Consider the following 22,898-nt stretch of genomic DNA (forward strand, 5'->3'; position numbering starts at 1 on the left):
CCCCCCATGATGTATGGGACAATACTTTCAAGATATTCAGAGCTTAATCACATTTAGCTTTTAACGCTTTTAAGTGAGAAACCCATGTACGCCTACAATCAAATATCAAACCTAAAAATTTAGCTTCTCTTGCACATGGTATCCGTTGACCTTTAATGTATATATCCGGGTCTGGATGTACTCCCCGGATACGACAAAAATGGACAATGGTAGTTTTACTTGTCAAGAACTTAAATCCATTCATGTCAGCCCACTGGATAATTTTATCAATAGAGAGTTGGATTTTTCTCTCAACCATTGCCATTCTAGTGCCAGCAAATGATATTGAGAGATCATCCACAAATAATGTTGAGAGAACATCCTGGGGAATGGCTGAGGATATCCCATTAATTGCTAGTGCAAAAAGGGTTACATTCAGCACACTACTCTGAGGAACTCCTTCTTCCTGGCACTTACTCTCTGATAGAGTTTCCCCAACTCTCACTTGAAAAACTCTACGTGAAAGAAATGCCTGAATAAATAGTGGCAGCTCTCCTCTCAATCCCAATTCATGAATGGTTTTAAGTACAGTATACCATATCTCCATGTGGTATCATATGCCTTTTCAAGGTCAAAAAATACTGTAACATGGTGCTGTTTGGAAGCAAAGGCTTCACAAATAGAAGACTCTAGTTGTATCAACACATCAGTCGTTGAGTGCATTTTTCGGAATCCACATTGAATCGGTGATAAAATACCTTTCTTTTCAAGGTACCACATCAGCCTTGCATTGACTATCTTCTCCATGATTTTACATAAACAAGATGTCAATGCAATAGGACGATAGTTTTCTGCTAAAAACTTGTCTTTACCGGGTTTTAAAAAGGCTAAAATAATGGCTAGTTCCCAAACACTTGGGTAACTATGATCATGCCATATTCTATTAATAATACTTAAAATAAATAGCTTTGTATTAAAATGTACATGGTTAATCATTGCATATGGAATTCCATCGGGTCCAGGGGCTGTATCATTGCAATGAGCAATAGAATGGAAGAAGTTAAGGACCTTGACTACTGGGAAAGACTGCAATTTTTAAAACTATACAGTCTAGAAAGGAGAAGAGAACACTACATGATAATACAAGCATGGAAGCAAATAGAAGGAATTACTGAAAACATCATGGAGCTAAAAATATCAGAAAGAGCAAGCCGAGGTAGATTAATAGTACCAAAAATATACCAGGTAAACTAAGGAAGGCGCACAGGACATTAATCCACTACGCACCAGCATCGATAATGCAGCGACTATTTAATGTGCTGCCAGCTCATCTAAGAAACATATCAGGAGTGAGCGTAGATGTGTTTAAGAATAAGCTCGATAAATACCTAAGATGCATCTCAGACCATCCAAGACTGGAAGATGCAAAATACACTGGAAGATGCATTAGCAACTCTCTGGTGGATATACGAGGTGCCTCACACTGAGGGACCTGGGGGAACCCAAACATACAATAAGGCAATAAGGTAAGGCTCTGGTCGAATCCTAGAAGAAGACTTCGGGACGGTCTTCGAGTCCTTCGGTTCCCTTCTAGGAGGGATGCAGAACTCCAGAAAAGAAGTCTGAGGGCTCTTTTCCGCCCCAACACGCGACGATTCTCCTACTCGTGGTGGGGTTTCTCCCACTGGTGCAGTGGGAGAAGGTCTTACCTCGATAGATTCTCCTGAGGACGGAAAAGCTTCATCCACAGGAGAAGGAGAGAACGTCTGAGGGGGGGAAGGAGCCTTCCTTACGGACTTCTTAGGAGCCAGTTTGACCCAAGGAGAAGTCACCAAGAACTCTACTCCTCTCTTCCTCTTCAGTGGGGTCGAAGCTGTCGTTGGTTTGAGACACAAATCAGCGAAGGCTGGCTTAACAGCCTGGACGACAGCTCTGATAAGGGACCCAAACCAAGGCTGCCGACTGACAGACGCAGTGTCAGAGACTCCCACTGGAGGGAAGGGGATCAGGCGATCCTTCAGAGTAGAAACCATAGGGCCTGCCCGAAAGGAAGAAGACGATTGGTGCCTAGACCTCTCTGAAGACTTCCCCTCCTCCTGCGAGCGCACTGTTCTGCGCTTGCGGCGGCGGAGGGGGGGGGGAGAGCGTGAAAGATGATGACCTGGTTGTACGGGCTCCTGAAGACTCGCTAGGCTGCTCGCGTTGCGAAACCCGGCGGGAATCGCGCTTGGGGTCGCGTTGGTGCTTGCGCGATGAAAGTGCGGGCACGGGCGAGGGTGCGCGTGGGCGTAAGGGCGAGCGTTGGTGGCCGGGAGAATGACAGCGCGCAGGCGAGCGACAGTGTGTTGGCGAGCAATAGCGCGTAGGGCGAGAAGGTGAGCGGCTGCGCACAGGTGAGATTGCGCGTGGGCGCGTAGGTGACCTTCGGAGAGCAGGATTGTGGGCGCGCAGGCGATGGATCGCGCGGGGCGCGCAGGAGATCGCTGGCGCGCAGGTGCGCGGTCTGGAGAAGACCGTGCTCGCGCGATGAAAGCGCGGGCACGTGGGCGTAAGGGCGAGCGTTGCCGGCCGGGAGAATGACGGCGCGCAGGCGAGCGACGGTGCGTTGGCGAGCGATGGCACGCAGGCGAGCGATGGCACGCAGGCGAGCGATGACGCGTAGGCCGAGAAGGTGAGCGGTTTGCGCACAGGTGAGATTGTGCGTGGGCGCGTAGGTGACCTTCGGCGAGCAGGATCGTGGGCGCGCAGGAGATCGCTCGCGCGCAGGTGCGCGGTCTGGAGAAGACCGCTGTGGGCACGTAGTGTCTCGTCCAACTCTGGAAGAGCACAAAGGTGAGTGCGCACAATGGCGCGCAGGCGAGGGCTGATGCATGGGCGAGTTCCGAGGGCGCGCAGGTGATCGCTGGAGAGAAGGAGAAGGAAGAGTTTTCTTACCTGCGCCCAGATCCGGAGATCGTGGGTGCGCGGGGCGAACGATGGCGTGCAGGAGAAGATCGCTGGCGAGCTGGAGATCGTGGGCGTGCATGGCGCGTGTCAGAAACAGGGCGCGCAGATGTGCGCTGGCGAGTAGGAGATCGCTGGCGAGCAGGTGAGCGCTGGCGAGCAGGAGATCGGTGACGAGCAGGAGATCGGTGACAAGCAGGAGAGCGCTGCTGTGTTGACTCTGCTTCTGCTGCAGGGGATCGCTGGCGCGTTGATTCTGGTGCAGGATGGTCCTCAGCAACAGCAGAAGAGCGCTTGCGCGCTGTGCGCGCAGGAGAACGTGGCCGCACAGGTGAAACCTGGCACTTAAAGGACTTGCTCACATTGTGAGACAAGCCCTTTTGCCCCGAAGGGACCGGTGCCCGTTGGAAAACGAGGTGCATGGGTGCCCACTGCGCATCAGCTTCCAGGAACGGTGAAGGAAGATCCACATGCCTGGCAGGCGTGGGAGATCATGAACAATCTGCAGAGAGGTCCAGTGATGCAGCTGCAATGGTCGACTCACGTCGAGGAGAATCCTCTGCGGGGGACGTCGAGGGCGAAGAACTGAAGAGGCGCCTCCTAACTCCCTTGTAGGGAGAAGGAAGACCTCTACGGCGAAGAGGAGGGCGAGCCTTGCGGCGAAGAGGAGGACGAGCCTTGCGGCGAAGAGGAGGACGAGCCTTGCGGCGAAGACGACCTCAAGGTCAGGAACACCATCGTCAGTCCTCCGAAGAGGAGTCTCTGTCAGTGAACTCCCCCGAGGAGAAGAATCACCCGCAGGAGAGACCGTTGGACTCAGCTCCTCCCTCGAAGGATGTTCGGAGTGGGGAACTGAGCCTTCAGCAACATCAGCAACCAAGGCAGGGGTTTGACCCGACCCGTCAGAAGCCTCTGCCACAACAATGTCGACGATAGACAGAGGATCTACCTCCGCTATCACCGGCAACTGTTTGACAGCTGCGCTCAACTGGATCAAGTCAAACAGAGCTTCCCTGGAGGGCGAACCCTTAAGCCCCAAGGAAGCCCAAAGCTGTAATAAATCATCATTATACACAGTGTTATTAAAATCCTCCCCCGGAGGAGGAGGAGGAGCTGCCTCGCTATGGGAGGCAACTCCCTCTCCCGAACCCCGAGGTTGATCAACAAAAGAATGGCCTACGCTACCACTCGCCGGCCTCTCACAAGAGACCAATCGAGTAGGAGCGTCGGAGGAGGTTCGGGCAACGGAAGAAGAGTCCTTGGAACCTTCCTTCTTCAAGGAAACCCTTGAAGGAGAAAGATCCCGCCTAGACTACTTCTTCCGTCGCCGGGAAAACCTCTCCCACTGGGAGGTAGACCACTCCCTGCATACTTTGTCCCTATCACACCGTTGACCTCTGCAGTACGGACACAAGGTGTGAGGATCCGTCTCGACCGCCGACATAAAAGTCCCACAAAGGCGGTCGGATAAGCCAGGGCACTTCCGCATGATAGAGGTAAAGGCAAACTTCCGAACACACAACTGTAAGAAAAAGCAAAAAAAGATTAAGGCTGTCAATATGCGAGGGTGAGAACAGACACGTCTGACCATCACCCGAGCCAAAAGCGAAGTGAATCAGTTCACCGGTGTGTGAGGGGGGAGGGGTAGCTAGCTACCCCTCCCCTACCCCCTTGCTAACTAGCGAGGGGGTAGTTAAACCTCGTTAAAATCTAATGGCTCGTCATTCAGCTACGCCGAAAGTAATACCCCATGTAAATAGCGTGGTTTGTATTTCGGTTACGGAACAATTATGACTTTTCTACTGTAACCTAACTGATTTTATTTCTATCTTCAATTAGTGATATAAATGAAGACCTTTGTAACACAGAACCCGCTAAAATCTCAATATCTCTGGTCAATTGAACCTTTCAAGATATTTGTAATACTATAATGATGTTTCTCATAAGGGTATTTCAATACTCCATAAAATTTTGATGATAGGCTGGCCGCTGAGGTTGAGACGATTCCTTGGTGCTCGTTTTGAAATCCTTGTTTCCTCAGAAACATTCTGGAATGTTCTTGTAATAAATCCTTGTTTATCTATTTGCTGCTGATCTTCATCTTTAGGTCAATGGGAAGATTTTATTATACTTTGTATTTGCAGTTTAATTCCCAGTTTTGATGATTCCCATCTGAAAAATAAATAAAAGATGTTAATTACACAGATATATGAATATCATAAAAATATTTTACTATGCACTTCAATTTCAAGACTATAAATTTAGTAGAATAATCAACATGATAGACTATAAAGAATAAAAAATAATATTATGTATCAGATATAAAAGTGGTAATAATGAAAAACTAGACATGTCCATGACATTTACAAAAGCAAATACAACAATTGAAAGTAGGCCTACATCTGGTAAAGTAGAGGCGCATTACCTCCTAAATCCTAACAAGGAAATACCTCACTACAATAACGGAATGGACAGCCTCTGGTAATCCACTGACTAACAGAACTCCCCTTATCCTTCAATTTCCTTCAAGAGATAACCAATAAACCACAATTCCCTGAATACTGTACCTTACAGCACAGAGGATACTTGGTCAAACACAATGCCCACAAAATATTTATAAAAATGATGCTGTATGTATAAATATGACAAATTCGTAGGTAATTTGTATTTTTCCTAACTATACAAACCTTAGCTATTTAATATGGGTTATTACTTTCGGCGTAGCTGAAATGACGAGTAATTAGAATTTTAACAAGGGTTTACTACCCCACCGTTAGTTAGCGGGGGTAGGGAGGGTAGCTTGCTACCCCCCTCACACATACCTGTGCTTGAGCTCACTTTGCTTAGAGGTAGGACTTCAAGGGGGACAGGGCTGGCGGGCAAGTTTGATTAAATAGCTAAGGTTTGTATGGTTAGGAAAAATACAAATTATCTACGAATTTGTCATTTGTTCCATAACCGAAATACAAACCACGCTATCTAATTAGGGTGACTTAACCCTTAGGTAGGGTGGTAAGTCCCAGCCGTACAGGCTTTGGCTTTTGCCCGGGGACTCAGTATCTGAGTGTGTTAGAACTCAAGATAAGGGGTCCCTGCACCTCGCAAGTGCCTTGCTCTGCAAGGACCGCGGCCTACGTGAGCTAGTGTGTGAAGGAGTGAAGTGTGACTCGTCCTAGGAAGTTGACCTGGAGTCCTTTAGATGGAAATCTAGGTTAGGACGATCCCAATACTACCTCGAAGGGTATGGGGACGTGACAGTATTAACTTAATACTAGGAACACAAGGAAACATGGTTTAGCTGCAGTGGTTTGAGGTCAGCTGTGCAGAGAACCCAGGATGCTGTTTTCCCCAAGAGAGGGGAGAATGAAGAAAAGACTAAGGGCCAGGCATACCTTTTCATTCATGCAGACTAAAACCGGGTAACAATGCCCTCAACCTTCTGCTACTTGTCCATTAAGGAGCCTGAGGTTTAAACCAGCTGTTGTGCAGCCACCACAGGGCCGATAGAGAACGTATCGAGCCTCCTGTGGGTCACGTCTTGCAAGTAGTGGGCTGTGAAGGTCGTTTGACGCTTCCAAACCCCTGCTTGTAGAACCTGCGTCCCAGGGTAATTTCTCTTGAATGCCAGGGATGTAGAAATGCCCCTGACATCATGTACTCTAGGGTGACGTGACGGAGGAGGGTCTGGATTCAGGGAATGGTAAATAAACCTGCGAATCCAAGCTGAGATTGTATTCTTAATGACCCTCCTCTTCGTCCTTCCTGTGCTCACGAACAATGCTTGCACCCGAGGATGAATTGCAGCTGTTCTCTTAAGATAGAGCCTCAGAATCCTTACTGGGCACAGTAGGAGATGGTCTGGGTCATCTGTTACAGAACGGAGACTAGAAATCCGGAAGGAGTCGAACTGGGGGTCCGGAACTCCTGGATTCTGAGTCTTAGCTACAAACTCAGGGACAAATCTGAACATTACCTCGCCCCATCCCCTTGAATGGGCGATGTCATACGAGAGACCATGAAGTTCACTGACTCTTGGCCGAGGCTAGAGCAAGCAGGAACACCGTCTTTTAAGTCAGGTGGCAATCAGAAGCCTGGCGTAATGGTTCGAAAGGAGGTCTCTTAAGAGACCTGAGGACTCGAACCACGTTCCAAGGAGGCGGTCTCACTTCCGTCTGGGGGCAGGTAAGTTCATAACTTCGTATGAGTAGAGAAAGTTCCAGCGAAGAGGAAATGTCCATTCCTTTGAGCCTGAAGGCAAGACTTAAGGCTGTGCGATAGCCTTTCACTGCCGAGACTGAAAGGCGCATTTCTTCCCGCAAATACATGAGAATAGATACCCCTTCCACGACACCAACCACAGAAGACTCTCCACTTCGCCTGGTTGACCCCTGCGGATGACTTTAACAGGTGTCGTGACATCCTTTCTGCAACTTGTTGCGAAAAGCCTCTCTCTGTGAGGAGATGCTGGATAGTCTCCAGGCGTGAAGTCGTAGCGATGCTACGGCTTTGTGGAAGATGTTGGCATGTGGTTGTCTGAGTAGCTTGTGTCGAGGAGGAAGTTCTCTCGGGAGTTCCGTCAGGAGCTGCAGAAGGTCCGGGAACCACACTGCGTGATGCCATAGTGGAGCTATTAAGGTCATCGAAAGGTTGACCGATATTCTGGTCTTGTTGAGTACCCTTCTCATCAGACAGAACGGGGGAAAGGCGTACAAATCGATGTTGTCCCACCGTTGTTGAAAGGCATCTTGCCAGAGTGCCTTGGGGTCTGGGACTGGGGAGCAGTACAGCGGGAGCTTGAAATTCAAGGCTGTCGCGAACAGATCCACTGTCGGGGAACCCCACAAAGTCAGGACTTTGTTGGCTACTAGACGATCCAAAGACCACTCGGTACTCACTATCTGAGATGCCCTGCTCAGACTGTCGGTGAGCACATTCCTCTTGCCTGGAATGAAGCGAGCTGATAGTGGAATCGAGTGGACTTCGGTCCATCTCAGTATCTCTACTGCAAGATGGGATAGCTGCTGTGAAAAGATACCTCCCTGCTTGTTGATGTAAGCCGCTACCGTGGTGTTGTTGCTCATCACCACCACGGAGTGACCCGCCAGGTATTGTTGGAACTGCTGACGTGCCAGATACACGGCCTTCATTTCTAGCAGATTTATGTGGAGGCACTTTTCTAATTCTGACCATAGGCCTGAGGTCCTGTAGTTCAGAACGTGGGGCCCCCACCCTTTTTTTGAGGCGTTCGAAAACAGCTTTGTGGAGATTGGTGTCCAAGATCATGCCTAGATATACCAGTCGTTGAGTTGGAAGTAGAGAAGACTTCGCGATTTACCATGATCCCTAGATCTTGGCAAAGTCCCAGAAGCTTGTCTCGGTGTCGAAGAAGGCTCGACTCCGAGTCTGCCAGGATCAGCCAGTCGTCCAGATAGCGGAGGAGACGGATGCCGATCCTGTGTGCCCATGAAGAAATCAGTGTGAACACCCTGGTGAACACCTGAGGTGCTGTGGAGAGACCGAAACACAGCACCTTGAACTGGTAGATCTTGTTGTCTAGGCTGAATCTTATGTACTTCCTTGAAGACGGATGAACCGGGATCTGGAAGTACACGTCCTTCAGGTCCAGTGTACACATGAAGTCTTGTGATCTCACCGCAAGTCTGACCGTGTCCGCCGTCTCCATGCTGAACGGGGTTTGTTTGACAAACCTGTTCAGGGCTGAGAGGTCGATGACTGGTCTCCAGCCTCCAGACGCCTTCTTTACAAGAAAGAGTCGACTGAAGAAGCCTGGGGAACCGTCGACGACCTCCTGGAGAGCGCCCTTCTTTAACATGGTCTGGACTTCTGCCCGTAGGGCTTGGCCCCTTACCGATCTCATGGCAAAGGAGCTCAATGACACTGGATCCGATGTCAGGGGAGGTAGAGATGTCATGAACGGGACGCGATATCCGTGACCGATTATGGAAATCGTCCAGGAATCAACCCCGAGTTGCTGCCACCTGTCTGCGCAACTTTGAAGGCATCCCCCCACTGGTGGACATGCAGGGGGATTGTCAATCCTAGCGTTTGCGGCCTCGGCCGCTTCCTCTAGGATTCTTACCTCCCTGGAAGACTTTCTGCCCTTCTTGTCTTTGACAGGAAAGGGCTGCTGCTTGGACACCGTCGTCTTTGCTGCCGCTGCCGGTTTCGTCGTCTTAGACTGGCGAGGTTGTTGAGGTGCTGGAGGTTTGTAGGGCTTTGTTGTAAGAGCCCTTTGGAGAAGAGAATCATGGTTCATTTTCTCCACCTCTTAGCTGCCTGTTCCACATCCTTGGGCTCAAACAAACTCTTTCCCAGGAGGGAAGAGTGTCTGAGCTTGCAGACATCCACGGCTGGGACCTTCGAGTGGAACCTCTCGGCCACCGCATCATGTCGCTTCAGGATCGAGTTTGCCCACAAGTTCGAGACTTGGTGGGCCAGAAACTCAATGGTGCGTGTGCCCGAAAGGAGGAAGGTCTCCAGGGCCTTCCTGGTGCTCTCCTTAGACAAATCTTCGGATCTCAACAGGATGCCAAGGGATCCCAGCCAGATGTCAAGCCATGAAGTAGCCTGCATGGCACACTTCGCGACCTTCTCCTGGCTTATGATCTCAGTCGCCGAGAAAATCACTTGCCGGCTAGAAAGTCTCTCAAGAGGGACTCCCTTGGTAAGCTCTTCCACAGAGTGGTGCAGGGGAAGAGCTAAACAAGCCTACTCCGTGATCTCGAAGTACCTCCTCTGTTGGACGCGAGGAGGCGGGAGGAGTTTGTTGCCAGCCGTGGAACGGCTGGAGGAGGCGAGCTCGGAGAGCTGGCCCTCGACCTTATCCCTGGCACTCTTCACCCCTTGGGACCAGGGCAAAGCTGCACTGGCCTTAGCGGGTTTCCGAGTGCCAAAGACTCGGTCTAGGACCGTGTCCTTGCCCTCGCGAGGAGGAATCTCAGGATCGGGAATCCTGTTGAGATGTCTCATCAGGGTCAGGACTTGCCAGAAGGCATGCTCTGACTCTTGTGGCTCCCCTCTCTGGAGAACTGGCAGCAAATTCTCCCGTCCCCAAAGGCTCTTCTTGGGGGGACACGTGGACTTTCTCCGCAGGTCTTGTAGGTTCTGGACGGATCCTTGAGGATGACTTGGAATCCTTTGGTTCCCTCCTGGGAGGAATACAGGACTCCAACAACGATGTCTGAGGGCTCTTCTCTGCTCCCACCTGGCACGATTCTCCAGCGCGAGGTGGGGTTTCTCCCATTGGTGCGATGGGAGAACGCCTCACCTCGTCAGACTCCCCTGAGAACGGAAAATGCTCGTCCACGGGAGAGGGAGAAAACGTCTGGGGGGGAGAGGGAGCCTTCCTCAAGGATGTCCGAGGAGCCAGCTTGACCCTCGGAGAAGTTACCACGGTTTCTACTCCTCTCTCTTCAGTGGGGTCGGAGCCGCCATAGTTTTGAGACCCATCTCAGTGAAGGCAGGTGACAGCCTGCACGACAGCTCTGATGAGGGATCCAAACCATGGCTGCTTACTGACAGCAGCGCTGTCAGAGACTCCCTCTGAAGGGAAGGGGATCGGGCGATCCTTTGGAGTAGACACGACTGCTGGACCTGCCTGGAAGAAAAGGGAAGAGGTAGGTTGGTTCCTGGATCCATCTGGTGATTTCCCTCCCTCCTGCGAGTGCGCTGGTCTGCGCTTAAGCGCGTGGGGGGGGGGGACGACAACGACGTGAGGTTGACCTGGCTGCTCTCGTTCCTGTAGGCTCGCGCGGTAGCTCGCGTTGTGCCTCCTGATGAGAAACGCGCTGGCGTTCGCGTGATAGTACTCGAGCGCGATCGGTCGCGCGGGAATGAAGGCAAGGGCGCGCTGGCGAGCGTTGGCGCGCAGGAGAGCAATGGCGCATTGGCGAGCGAGGGCGCGCAGGCAAACGATGGCACGCAGGCGAACGATGGCGCGTGGGTGAGCGACTGCGCACAGGTGAGGGTGCGCGCGGGCGCGTAGGAGATCTCAGAGATGGCGAGAGGGCGCGTTGGCGAGCGATGGCGCGCGCGGGCGCTCAGGAGATCGATGGCGCACAGTTGCGCGATCTAAAGAAGCAGGAAGCGCAGGCGGGAGTGCAAGTGTTTGCACGAGCGATGGAGATTGTTCGCGAGCGTGTGGGCACGCAGGATCTCGGTGAGCTCTAGGCGAGCGCCCACTCGCAGGAGTGTTACCCCTAGCGCGTGGGCGTGCAGGAGGGCGCACAGCAGGATCTGGTGTCTGCGCGCGATGGCACGTAGGCGATGGCTGACGAGCTGGCGAGGTCTTATGGCGCGTAGGCGAACGCTGAAGAGGAAGAGAAACTCGGTTCTTCCTTCTTGCACCCAGATCCGGAGATCGTGGGCGCGCAGGCACACAGGTGAACGATGGGGTGCAGGCGAACGCTGGCGCGCAGGTGAAGAGCGCTGGCGAGCAGGAGATCGTGGCCCAGCGCGCAGTTGTACGCTGGCGAGGAGAAGACCGCTGGCGCGCAGGAGAGCGCTGGCGAGCGCTGGAGAGCAGGAGAGCGATGGCGAATAGTCTCAGCTGCAGAAGGTCTCTGGGGCGTTGTCTCCGAAGATGAAGTTCTTAGTAGAGAGGGCTTCACCGCTGGCGAGCAGGAGAGCAATGGCGAATAGTCTCAGCTGCAGAAGGTCTCTGGGGCGTTGTCTCCGAGGATGAAGTTCTTAGTAGAGAGGGCTTCACCGCTGGCGAGCGCTTGCGCACAAGAGCGCAGGGTATACCTGGCGCTTAAGGGACTTGCTCACATTGTGAGAAAGCCCCTTTTGCCCCGAAGGGACCAGTGCCCGTTGGAAAACGGGATGCGCGGGCGCCCAAAGCGCGTCAACAGCCAGGAACGGAGACGGCAGGTCCGAAGGTCTGGCAGGCGAAGGAGAACGATCGGCAGAGAAGTCCAAGGATGCAACTGCAACGGTCGGTGCACAGCAAGGAGGATCCTCTGCGGGGGACTGCGACGGAGAAGAGCCGAAGAGGCTCCTCCTTACTTCCTTGTGAGGAGAAGGAAGGCCTCTACGGCGAAGAGGAGGGCGAGCCTTCTGACGGATACGTCCTCTGGGGGCGGCAGGCAGACCATCGTCAGTCCTCCGAAGAGGAGTCTCTGTCAGTGAACTCCCCCGAGGGGGAGAATCACCTGTAGGAGAGACTGTAGGACTTAGCTCCTCCCTCGAAGGGTGTTCGGAGGGAGGAACTAAGCCTTCAGCTGCATCGGGAAACAAGGCAGGGGTTTGACCTAATTTGTCGGAGGCCCCTGCCACAACTACATCGACGATAGACAGAGGGTCAACCTCTGCTACCGCCGGCGACTGTTTGACAGCAGCCCCCAACTGGATTAAGTCAAACAGGGCTTCCCTGGAGGGCGAGCCCTTAAGCCCCAAGGAAGCCCAAAGCTGCAACAAATCATCATTAGCAACAGCGTTAAAAGATGAATCCTCCCCCGGGGGAGGAGGAGGAGCTGCCTCGCTATGGGAGGCAACTCCCTCTCCCGAATCCCGAAGTTGGTCAACAAAAGAACGGCCTACGCTACCACTCGACGGCCTCTCGGAAGAGGCCGCTCGAGCGGGAGCTTCGGAGGAGGTTTGGGCTACGGAAGAAGAGTCCTTGGAATTTTCTTTCTTCAAGGAAACCCTTGAAGGAGAAAGATCCCTTTTGGACTTCTTCTGCTGGCGCCGGGAAAACCTCTCCCACTAGGAGGTAGACCACCCCCTACACTCACTACACATTTTGTCTCTATCACACCGTTGGCCCCTGCAGAACAGACATAAGGTGTGAGGGTCCGTGTCAACCGCCGACATATATGTACCACAAGGGCGGTCAGGTAATCCGGGGCACTTCCGCATAATGGTAGAGGCCAACTTCCAAGCACATACTGCAAAGAAAAAGCAAAAAAGATTAAGGCTGTCAATAAGCGAGGGTGGGAGCAGACACGTCTGTTCATCACCCGAGCCAAAATTAAAGTGAGCTACTCACCGGTGTGTGAGGGTGGGGAGGGGTAGCTAGCTACCCCTTCGCTAACTAGTGAGGGGGTAGTAAACCCTCATTAAAAATCTAATGGCTCGTCTTTTCAGCTACGCCGAAAGTAATACCCCTAATTAAATAGCGTGGTTTGTATTTCGGTTACGGAACAAACCTCACTTCAATAACGGAATGGATGGCCTATGGTAATCCACTGACTAACAGAACTCCTCTTATCCTTCAATTTCCTTCAAGAGATAATCAATAAACCAAAATTCCCTGGATACTGAACCTTACACCACAGAGGATACTTGGTCAAACACAATATCCACGAAATATTTATAAAAATTATACTGTATGTATAAATACTGAGCTAAACATGATTTACTGACAGCAACAGTTTCAGGAGTGAAACAGTGACCCATTAGACGTAACCACTGCTGGCTAAAAGTGCGTCTCTTAGAAGAAAGAGACTACTGTACCGCCGTCTTCTGCCTTGGAACACGTCATTCCGTGGAAAACTTCTGCAGGCTGATGACTATGAACATGTCTATGAATACCCGTCTGTGATAGGGAGGCAGGAATCTCTCTCGAGATTTACGTCAATCCTCAGATCGTGGTAAACTCGAGTTGTCACTGGTGATGAAGGTAAGCCACAAAGTCCGTTAGGATTAGCCAGTCATCCCGAATTCTCAGAGAACGAAGCAGATCCTGTAGGCCCAGGTTGACACTAGGGTAAAAACTCTCGTGAAAACCCGAGGTGCTCTCGAAACCAAAGCACCACACATTGACATGGTACGCCCATATTTAAAGATACTTCCTTGATGACGGATGTCCTGGAATCCAGGAGTATAAGTCCTAGTGGTAGAACATGCACAAGAAGTTCTGTGGACTAAATGCTTGTTTGACCATATGCCTTCTCCTTGCCAAACAGTTTGATGAACTAATTTGTGCTAGGCGGAAAGGAAGAAAAATGGAGAAACAATTGTAGAAGCTCGAAGATACCTTCATGAAACACGTCGTTCTGCCAAAAACACTTAACACCCGTGTTCGTGAGTTCGACTACATGTTCTGATTCACGTAGATTAAAGAGACCTACCATTACACCTCAACCGGTGGGAGTATGAGGAGATGGGCCTGCTCTTGTGGCTGAGCTGCGGATTTTACGTCCCTGTCGGAAAGAGAAGAGTACAGTACAGTACTCCAAACTCATAGGAGGGGATTACCTACTATGGCGCAAACCTAATTCAAGGACGAGAAAGGAATTATCCCTACAGAAGCACATCGACCGATGGGCAAACTCAAGCTGAGGGAGAGCGCCATAGTCAGAAGGTTGGTGAACAAGACCGAGATCAGGTTAAGGGTTGGTCACATAAGTCCTAAGGGAGCGTATGCCGACAGAGACAAAGCAAGAGGAGAGGAATCGTTGCATGTTGCTATAGCCGTAACGTAAGGATGGGCTTAGTTTGATCCGCTAGACCAGAGGGAAAGGAAAAAAAATGAATAACCCCATGGGGTTATGTCTCCTGATGCAGTTGCGAAGGGCCAAGGGGAGGATCCAAGGAATTGGCCAAAAAATCACGACGGAAATCCGACAAGTACTCAAAATTGTGGACAGGAGAAAAGCAAATACAGTAATCCTAGAGGAATATATTCACTAGATTCGTTCTGAATCATAGGAGAAAGGCGGCGGAGGCGAGAGGTCGGAAGACTCCTGTTACGGCAACGTTGTGTAGAACTATATTCTAACTGCCTGGAGGGACTCCTTCAGGAGTGATGCGGTGCCCTAAGAATGATACTTTGTTGGCACCAATGGTACACTTGTCATACCGGGCAATCAGGCTATTCCGTTGGAGGCAGTCGAACACCATGCATAGTTGACCGAGTTGTTATTCTTTGGTAGAAGAGAACACAAATATGTCATCCCCAGAGTGCATCCGCAACTAACGAAAGTCTTAACTGCGGGCTCTTCGAAGCTCAAAAAAAAGAAAGCATAAGGAATCGAAAACATCGTACTTATGTGAAACCACAAGTTCCAAGAGGCGGGTCAGTTATTAAGCGCCAAAGTTGATGCTTGTGCTATACCCCGCCATCGATAGAGAGTGCTGGGTTACATTCCAAGAAGGGAATGTGTGCTAAATTCCATGAACTGCATGTCATGGGAAGCACTATCAAAGTACCACAACTCGAAGAGACCGAAGGATGACAATCTGTGTCGTCCAGATGAGGATAATAATATTTCCGATGAACAGAGATGAAGGAGAGTCTCACTGGGAAGGGCAGAGTGCTTGTTTGAAGTGAGGATCACAGATGGTAGAATCCTGTGATCCCCCACAAAAAGTTTTCCGTCAAAAGGCAGCAAAAACAAACCCGGGATGAGGCTTCAGAGTTTTTTGAAGGCCGTCGGCAAATCCACTGCAAGCTGGAAGAGCAGTTCGTTAAAGGCAGAGACCAACTTTACTTCAGAAGGAAAAGTAGCGAACTGGGAAGTGTGACACTGAATAGTGGTCATACTAGAGGATGCAACGAGCTGCTTGCCGAGGCATAAGAAAATTGGAACCGAGCCAAAACAGGAAACGAGCTTGACTGGGTTGCTTCGTTGTAGGTCCTGAAGTGCAGGCTATCATAAATAGAGGGAACATCAGATGCTGGAAGCGGTTGGTGGGATACCAGTAACCTGGAAGAGAGCTGACGAACGTTGATCACGAGCTGACGAGTGATGATCCCCATCTGTGACGATAACGATCTGTTGATGAGTGACGATCACAAGCTGTCGGCGATTGTCAGCAATTGCGAGCCGACGGATGATCGTGGGCGATTGTGAGCTGACATGTAGCTGCAGCAGGACTGGGCACGGCGCGCCCACTAGACGAGATGAGTCAACCTGGAAAGGCGCATACGCTAGGCGAGAAGAGTCAACCTGGCAAGGCTAGTCAGCTGGGCAAGAAAAGTCAACTTGGCAAGACGAGTCAACTTGGCAAGGCGAGTAAACTGAGTGACGAGTCCGCTGGGTGTGACGAGTATGCTGGGCGAGATGAGTCTTGTGGGGAGAGACGAGTCTGCTGGGCAAGAAGAGTCTTGTGGAGAGAGAGACGAGTCTTGTTGGGATAGAAGAGTCTGCTGGGCAAGAAGAGTCTCCTAGATAGAGACGAGGTCTGGGCCACTGCTGGGCAACAAGGTCGAGTCCTGAAGAGGAAGGCGGGGAATGGACGAATCCAATTCCACTGAAGGGAAGACCGAACAGGAGAAGGAAGTCTCTTCACAAACGTGAAAGGCAAACATCTGCTTCCACTGTCGGCAATTCTCCCTGCAAGCAAGAAGATTGCCGAAGAGTGGCTGGTGGAGGGACTCACCCTAGGAAGGGAAAGTTCCAACACCTGGAGGAGAACCTCCGGGCAGCACATTCTACTTCCTCTCTTAATGAGCTCTAGCTCAAATTGAAGGTATATATCGGGAGAACAACCTAACCCACAGACAGGAAAGGCGTCCCCTGAGACGCACAGGAACATCCTAAAGACTAAGCACTCCCTTCGCTGGCTGCCATCGCTGAACAATGAAGAGCTGCATCATTAATGGCATAGAAAAGTTAGATTAAAAATCTTTTTTTTTCTAAATTAATTAGTTGACAAAAAAACATTTGGGCGAATAACCTAACCTACGGATGGGTAATGTGTCCCTGAGAGGTACAGGAACTACTTCAAGACTAAGCACTCCCTACGCCAACTGCCATTGCAGAAAGGAGTGCCGTGTTGTAATCGCTGTAGAAAAATTAAAATAAAAATTTTCTTCAGAAACAAATTAGCTGAAGAAATACTCAGAAAAACAACCTAACCCATGCTTCAGACTATGCACTCCCCTTGCCCATCAACATACGAGGGAGAGAGGCGTCGTCAACAAAGAGGAGCAAGACTGAAGTCCAGCTCTGAGTAGGATGCAAGCAGCCTTCCCTCTGATGAACTCGCAGGAAGTAAGCGACAACCTTCGAAAGGAGAAGTTGATTGTCCGGCGTCAAAGAGGGGAAGAGACCGTAAGAGAAGGTTTCTCCCCCCTCGAGAAACGTCACACTACGCTGACACCAAAACTGCAATGATAAAAGAATGTTTACATATATATACAAAAACCTTACATGAATGTTTAAATATATATAGAAACACAAGTACTATAAGTAAATCATAGAAAAGTTAAAGGCCAGTAAAAAGAGTTGGGCGGAGAGAGACGAATGTCTACTCTCCCCAAGCCAAAAGTAAGAAGTGATGAGACAGCACAGGTGCGTGTATGTGTGAGCGTTGTAACCAGCTACTGCTGCTAACTAGCGGTATGGTGGTTACACCTCGCTAAAACTCTTATGGATAGTCTTCCAGCTTTCATGAAAGTATAGTCCCTATAAATAGCGAGAGTTTGTGTTAGTGTCGAAACAAATGAACAAATGGCTAATAAGCAACAAGGTATGCACTGTGCACACGAACGAATAGGAGCGAATATGTGCGAATCGTAAAATGTCTATAAATAAATGAGAAATAACTTGGGAGCATAGGATGCCAATATTCAATGTAATTTTTCATGGATTTATTATGCATATCAAAGAATAAGGTATAAAGAAAAGGTTAGTTTCACCATTATTTATCGATTCCCCAGTAAATTTTCCCCACCCAAAACTCACGGTTCTCACTGGGTGGCTCCCATTACCGTAGGATATATTAGGGCATATCTTATTAACTATTTATTTGCAACAGAAATAAAGGTAATTTTCAAGGAAAACAAGTTTTTCGATATAAAAACACATTTCTTTACTAGTAAAGCTTTTCCCGTGTTGTTCTATAATACCCTTTTGGTAGCCAGGACTTCCTGATACATAGATGTGATTTTACATCCCATTTTCTATAACGTACTTTGTAGCAGTGCTCATCATATACATATACTGTACCTCCTTACTTAATTGCGCTAATGATTTATTGATTTTTGCTCTGCATAGCTAGCTTTGCTTGCAATTAAATACAGTAATACCTCGACATACGAGTTTCCCAACATACGAGGAAAGTTTTCGAGCAAATTGTTGCTCCGAGATACGAGACAAATTTGACATACGAGGATACGAGACGGTTCCCTATGCGGCCGCTAGGTGGCAGAGTGTGCGAAAGGCTGCTCACAAGGATAGCATCGCTCGCTCTTTCCCGTCGGATCTCCGTTGCGTAAAGTTATCTCCGAGTATCGGCCGTAGTGTTTGCACTTTTTACGTGTTTTTTGCGTTAATCAGGACAGAATTAAGTGAATAAGCAATGGGTCCAAGGCAAGCGAGTGCAAAAAAGGGTAGTGAAAAGAAAAAGCATATGATGACAATCGAGATAAAGCATGAAATAATCGAAAAACATGAGAGTGGTGTACGAGTGAGTGAGCTGGCTCGCCAATATGAGAGGAGTACATCAACAATATGTACCATCCTCAAGCAGAAGGATGCTATAAAGAAGGAAATCAGAGACATGTTAGCGAAGTGGCAGGAGTTTTCTGATTTTATGGAAAAGAGGCACCCGGACAAGTTGGCGTGTGGTCGTGCGTTAGCCTTTTGTGACGCCACTTGTGTACGTCATTTTCGTAACATTTTGAAGTGGAGAAAAAGCAAACATCCCTAGATAGGTTCCTTTTAAAAAGGCCGGTAAAAAGTGAAGGTGAAAGCGAGTCAAAAAGTGAGGCAAAAAGAGCCAAGCCGGAAGAAGAAAAGTAAAAAAATGAAAATGACAACAAAATTAGAATTAAGTTTAGTGTAACGTAAGATTAACATTTATTTTTAAGTGTGTGTACAGAAAGCTAATTTCATTTAAGTTAAATTTAAAGTTCAAGTTGTGTTACAGTGTTACAAAAGTGTAGCAAACCGAACGCGTTGCCGTCAAGTCTCTCTCCTACCCTTTCTCTTTCCCGCCTCCTTCGCACGCACCGCCGTTAGCCGCTACCGTCTGTCTCGAAGGTAAGAACTCCATAATAATGTCACATTTTATTGCGGATCATAACCAATACATTGGTATTTGTTATTTTATGAGCATAGGTGTGAATTAGAGCAATTAAAAACATTTTTTTCCACAGTAATATACTGTTTTTAAGTGATTTTTCAGAGGGTGGGAACGGATTAATTTTCTTTTAGTTATTTTATATGGGAAAAATTGATCCAAGATACGAGCAAATTGACATACGAGCTCGGGACCCGGAGCGCATTAAGCTCGTATCTCAAGGTATTACTGTATTATCTCATTGCTCCTATGTTCTGGCAAGTGATACGTTTCGCTACACACGTTAGCAACGTGAGCTGGTATTTTGGCGTTATCACTTATACAAACTTGGCACGGACGAGTTGTAGCTTCGTACTCAAGCTTCTGTTCGAACATTGACTCTGCTTCCATTTCCAACTATCAGAAAAAATATATCTCACACACTTTTCTACCCTAGCCTTTCATTATTACCATGGTAAATAAAATTAGAACAGTAATTATATTGTATATTCCCATATTGAAAACAAATAACAGAAGTTTAGAATATAAAAAGTTGGGCCCTTTGTTCTTCTCAAACAAGTAACTTACAACAAAAGTATTTGTTTTTCTGATTGATTGACTGAGTTTTCTGGCATCCTGACATTTAAGGTCCTTGATGCCAATATAATTTTTTATAAATAAAAGAAAATTCAATTTAAAACAAAAGTAAAGAGGTCCTTATAAAAGTTGAAAAGCTTTCAAAAGACTTGCTTCTGAAATAAATCTAAATATACCAGGTGGAAGGAGGCTCCTGTGGCCTGTACAAAGGCGACAAAAGGGACAAAACGCAAATTTTTTTTTTGATCAAAATCTGTAACTTTGTTAATAGAGGTTTCCACCAGTAATATATGGGATTCAAAATAGTGTATTTGCAAAGATCTATTCAATTATACATGTTTCAATGTCCTAACTAATATTGCACCATTCTATAATTAAACCCATGAGAAAACCCTACGATTTGTGCATTTAGCTAGAAAATTTAAGTATGGTAAATGTGTAGGAGAGCTCCGCGGAAGATCTTGAAGAATTTAAACACCTACAATTCACTATTATATCATATAGAACGCTTATATAATAGTCAATATATGAGCAGCTTCTATTCAACGAAGATATTCGTGTGTATAGTTATGTTTCACTTGGACTTTTTCTAAGTGTTTGTTTTTGTTTACTGTGTGATGTCTTGGCTAAAGTGAGCTGTTTCACCGCCTTACTGCGTATGGCAAACTAGTTCTCAATGCTATTCTAACTAATAACAGGTGTTTTCTTGACGTCACACTGTTTGAAAACCAATCATGGCGGTTTTTACAAATCTAGCGAATGCTGACACTTATTACTTCACTTATCCCTGCTATTTTTCCACCAGTTACCACAGTTTACGTGAAGTTCCGCGGAGGAATATTTTTGCACGTCTCGGATCTCCCTTCAAACTGAAAAGGTCATTTTGCCGTCAAGTATGGAGCAATTAGCAGGACCTTCATCCTGTTCTGACTGTGTCACTTGTGAAAATTGTTTCATTTCTTATGGGGATTTTTGTGTACATTATTCAGGGAAAGTTGATTTGATAATTGCATTTGCTCAACGTCATGGTTTGATTTTGGCAGAGAAAAAGTGCCCTAATTGTGAAAATGTGTGCCGTATAGATTACAAGAAATTAGCATTCCGGTGTGATCGTAGTGTGGTTACTCGTGGGAAAAGGAAGAGGAGGTGCAATTTTTTCGTGTCTTGTTTCAAAGGTACATGGTTTGGAAAAGCAAAGTTAGATATTGAGACTAATTTGAAGTTTGTGTTCCTTTTTTTGCGAAAGGCCTTTTCATTTGAATTTGTTTCGTTTGAACTGAAACTCAATAATCACACTATCGTTGATTGGTGTTCGTTTTGCCGTGAGGTGCTTATTTCTTGGGGTCTGAGACGTTCTCGGAAAATTGGAGGCCCTGGATTAACCGTTGAAATTGATGAATCAAAATTTGGCAAGCGCAAGTACAATGTTGGACGCGTCATAGAGGGTCAGTGGGCGTTTGGTGGTATCTGCCGTGAAACCCGGGATTTATTTTTTGTGCCGGTGCAAGACCGCTCCGCTGAAACATTACTGGCTATTATCCGCCAGTATATAGCAGAAGGTACCACGGTGATATCGGATTGTTGGAAGGCATATAATTGTTTAGAAAAAGAAGGTTATAAGCACCTCACGGTTAATCATAGTGTTAATTTTGTTGACCCAGTTACAGGTGCTCATACTAACACCATAGAACGTACCTGGAGAGGCACCAAGGCCCTGGTCCCCAAATACGGAAGAAGAAAAGATCATTTTGTGGGGTATTTGGCCGTGGCCTACTTTAAATTGGCCATAACTGATCCTGCCAAAAGACTTCATCACTTCCTCCTGGCAGCAGCAGATTTGTATCCACCTACACCATAACAGTAAGGTATGTGGTAGTTTGCAGTTTACGTTAACGTTGTGTCCTGAAAATTACTGTGGCCTTAAGGGGGGGTCGCAGGGGGGGCGGAGCCCCCCCGGTAGGCCTAGGTAGGGGTACAGGGCCCCATAGGCTAGGTTAGGTGGGTGTCTTAGGTTCGGTGGTGCCCTGAAAATTACTGTGGCTTTAAGGGGGGGTCGCAGGGGGGGCGGAGCCCCCCCCCCCCCGGTAGGCCTAGGTAGGGGTACATGGCCCCATAGGCTAGGTTAGGTGGGTGTCTTAGGTTCGGTAGTGCCCCAAAAAATCACTTTTCTCCTCCTCCCCCCACCCAAAAACCCCGCTTCCCACTGGGGTCCCCCATAATTGTAGTAGTAGGTTTATGCTTACATTTTCTGTGTAAGAGTTAGGTGGTTGTAGGAGGATTATCTCACAGTTTCAAGGTAACTATAGCTCTAATTTACTGTTTTCTTTCGTTTTCTACTTTTAGAAACTTTTAAATCGAGCGCGGAGCTCTCCTACACATTTACCTTAAGTATTATATATAACGATTTTTTTTCATTATAGGTAAGCCTACCTTACAATTGAGATTTTGTTAAACTTCAGTACCCTAACAGTCACATTTTCGTTTTAAACATTCAAAATAAACCTATAGAATGGAAAAGGTTTGGTTAAAACATTATTTACGATTCCTATGAACAAGAAGCATATAAATTGTTTCAAATTTCATTAGTCTATTAAAATTAATATTCATTATACCATTGAAATTAATATTCATTTTACCTGGATTTTCACAATACGTAGGATTTTGAACCTACGAAGTTAAGCCACTGGTAAAAAGTCTTGGCCTATGACAGCCAACTCAACCGGAAGTAGCCTACCAATATACAAACAACATATCTATCCATATTTCATTAGAAAATAACTCTAAGGATACATTAATATACCTGATATAGTATCTAAATTAACGATACCAAACTTTGGAAAAACATGTATGACATTTAATTACCTAAAATATCGTAAAATATCGTAAACAAGAAAAGACGAACTTCCAGCAGTAGATGAAAACGCAATGACAAATAAAAGCGCGGATCAATACATTTGGCAGCAATAACAGAACGTAGAAATCTACTGTTTTTAAAACATTATTTAATCATATCTTTCTTTTGAATACCATGATATAAATATAGATCAAAAGATACATTAAATGCATACTTCACTCCGCTGGTTTTCCGATAAGACGAAGGAAATACCAGGAACTACTTTTCTGATTTTCTTCCCAGATATTTTTTTCGGAATTTTAGGCAACCAAACAAATGATATATGTAATAATACACTAGTGAACTGTTACACAGATGAATTATTATTATTATTATTATTACTTGGTAAGCTACAAACCTAGTTGGAAAAGCAGGATGCTATAAGCCCAGGGGCTCCAACAGGGAAAATAGCCCTGTGAGGAAAGGAAACAAGGAAAAATAAAATATTTTAAGAACAAAAACAACATTAAAATAAATATTCCCTACATAAACTATAAAAACTTTGACAAAACAA

The 22,898-nt window shown here is 47.5% G+C and overlaps 2 protein-coding genes and 1 long non-coding RNA gene across 3 annotated transcripts; 1 reads left to right on the forward strand and 2 right to left on the reverse strand.

The window, feature by feature from the left end:
• Positions 1-2,167: 2,167 nt before the first annotated feature.
• Positions 2,168-4,411, reverse strand: LOC137632847 (serine/arginine repetitive matrix protein 2-like). The gene is made up of 3 exons (XM_068364944.1): positions 4,311-4,411; positions 2,914-3,396; positions 2,168-2,795 (listed from the first exon to the last, which is right to left on the reverse strand). Exons 1-3 carry the CDS (start codon positions 4,409-4,411, stop codon positions 2,168-2,170), a joined length of 1,212 nt encoding a protein of 403 aa, XP_068221045.1.
• Positions 4,412-4,688: 277 nt separating this feature from the next.
• Positions 4,689-22,567, reverse strand: LOC137633187 (uncharacterized). The gene is made up of 2 exons (XR_011042160.1): positions 22,354-22,567; positions 4,689-5,094 (listed from the first exon to the last, which is right to left on the reverse strand). It is a non-coding gene; the product is annotated as an uncharacterized lncRNA (long non-coding RNA).
• On the forward strand, positions 19,954-21,352 carry LOC137633260 (uncharacterized). Its single transcript, XM_068365466.1, has one exon. It carries the CDS (start codon positions 20,387-20,389, stop codon positions 21,347-21,349), a length of 963 nt encoding a protein of 320 aa, XP_068221567.1. The 5' UTR covers positions 19,954-20,386; the 3' UTR covers positions 21,350-21,352.
• Positions 22,568-22,898: the final 331 nt, after the last annotated feature.

Source organism: Palaemon carinicauda, chromosome 42, assembly GCF_036898095.1.
Source record: "Palaemon carinicauda isolate YSFRI2023 chromosome 42, ASM3689809v2, whole genome shotgun sequence".
Classification (NCBI taxonomy): domain Eukaryota; kingdom Metazoa; phylum Arthropoda; class Malacostraca; order Decapoda; family Palaemonidae; genus Palaemon; species Palaemon carinicauda.

What these genes read in the sequence shown, in the direction of transcription:
- LOC137632847 (XM_068364944.1), bottom strand. Translation starts at nt 4,411, where the DNA reads ATGCGGAAGTGCCCTGGCTTATCCGACCGCCTTTGTGGGACTTTTATG. An exon ending in CCGTACTGCAGAGGTCAACG is followed by an intron (nt 3,397 to 4,310) that starts GTGTGATAGGGA and finishes CACGCCTGCCAG; the next exon opens with GCATGTGGATCTTCCTTCAC. An exon ending in ATCTCCGGATCTGGGCGCAG is followed by an intron (nt 2,796 to 2,913) that starts GTAAGAAAACTC and finishes GTGCTCTTCCAG; the next exon opens with AGTTGGACGAGACACTACGT.
- LOC137633260 (XM_068365466.1), top strand. Translation starts at nt 20,387, where the DNA reads ATGGAGCAATTAGCAGGACCTTCATCCTGTTCTGACTGTGTCACTTGT.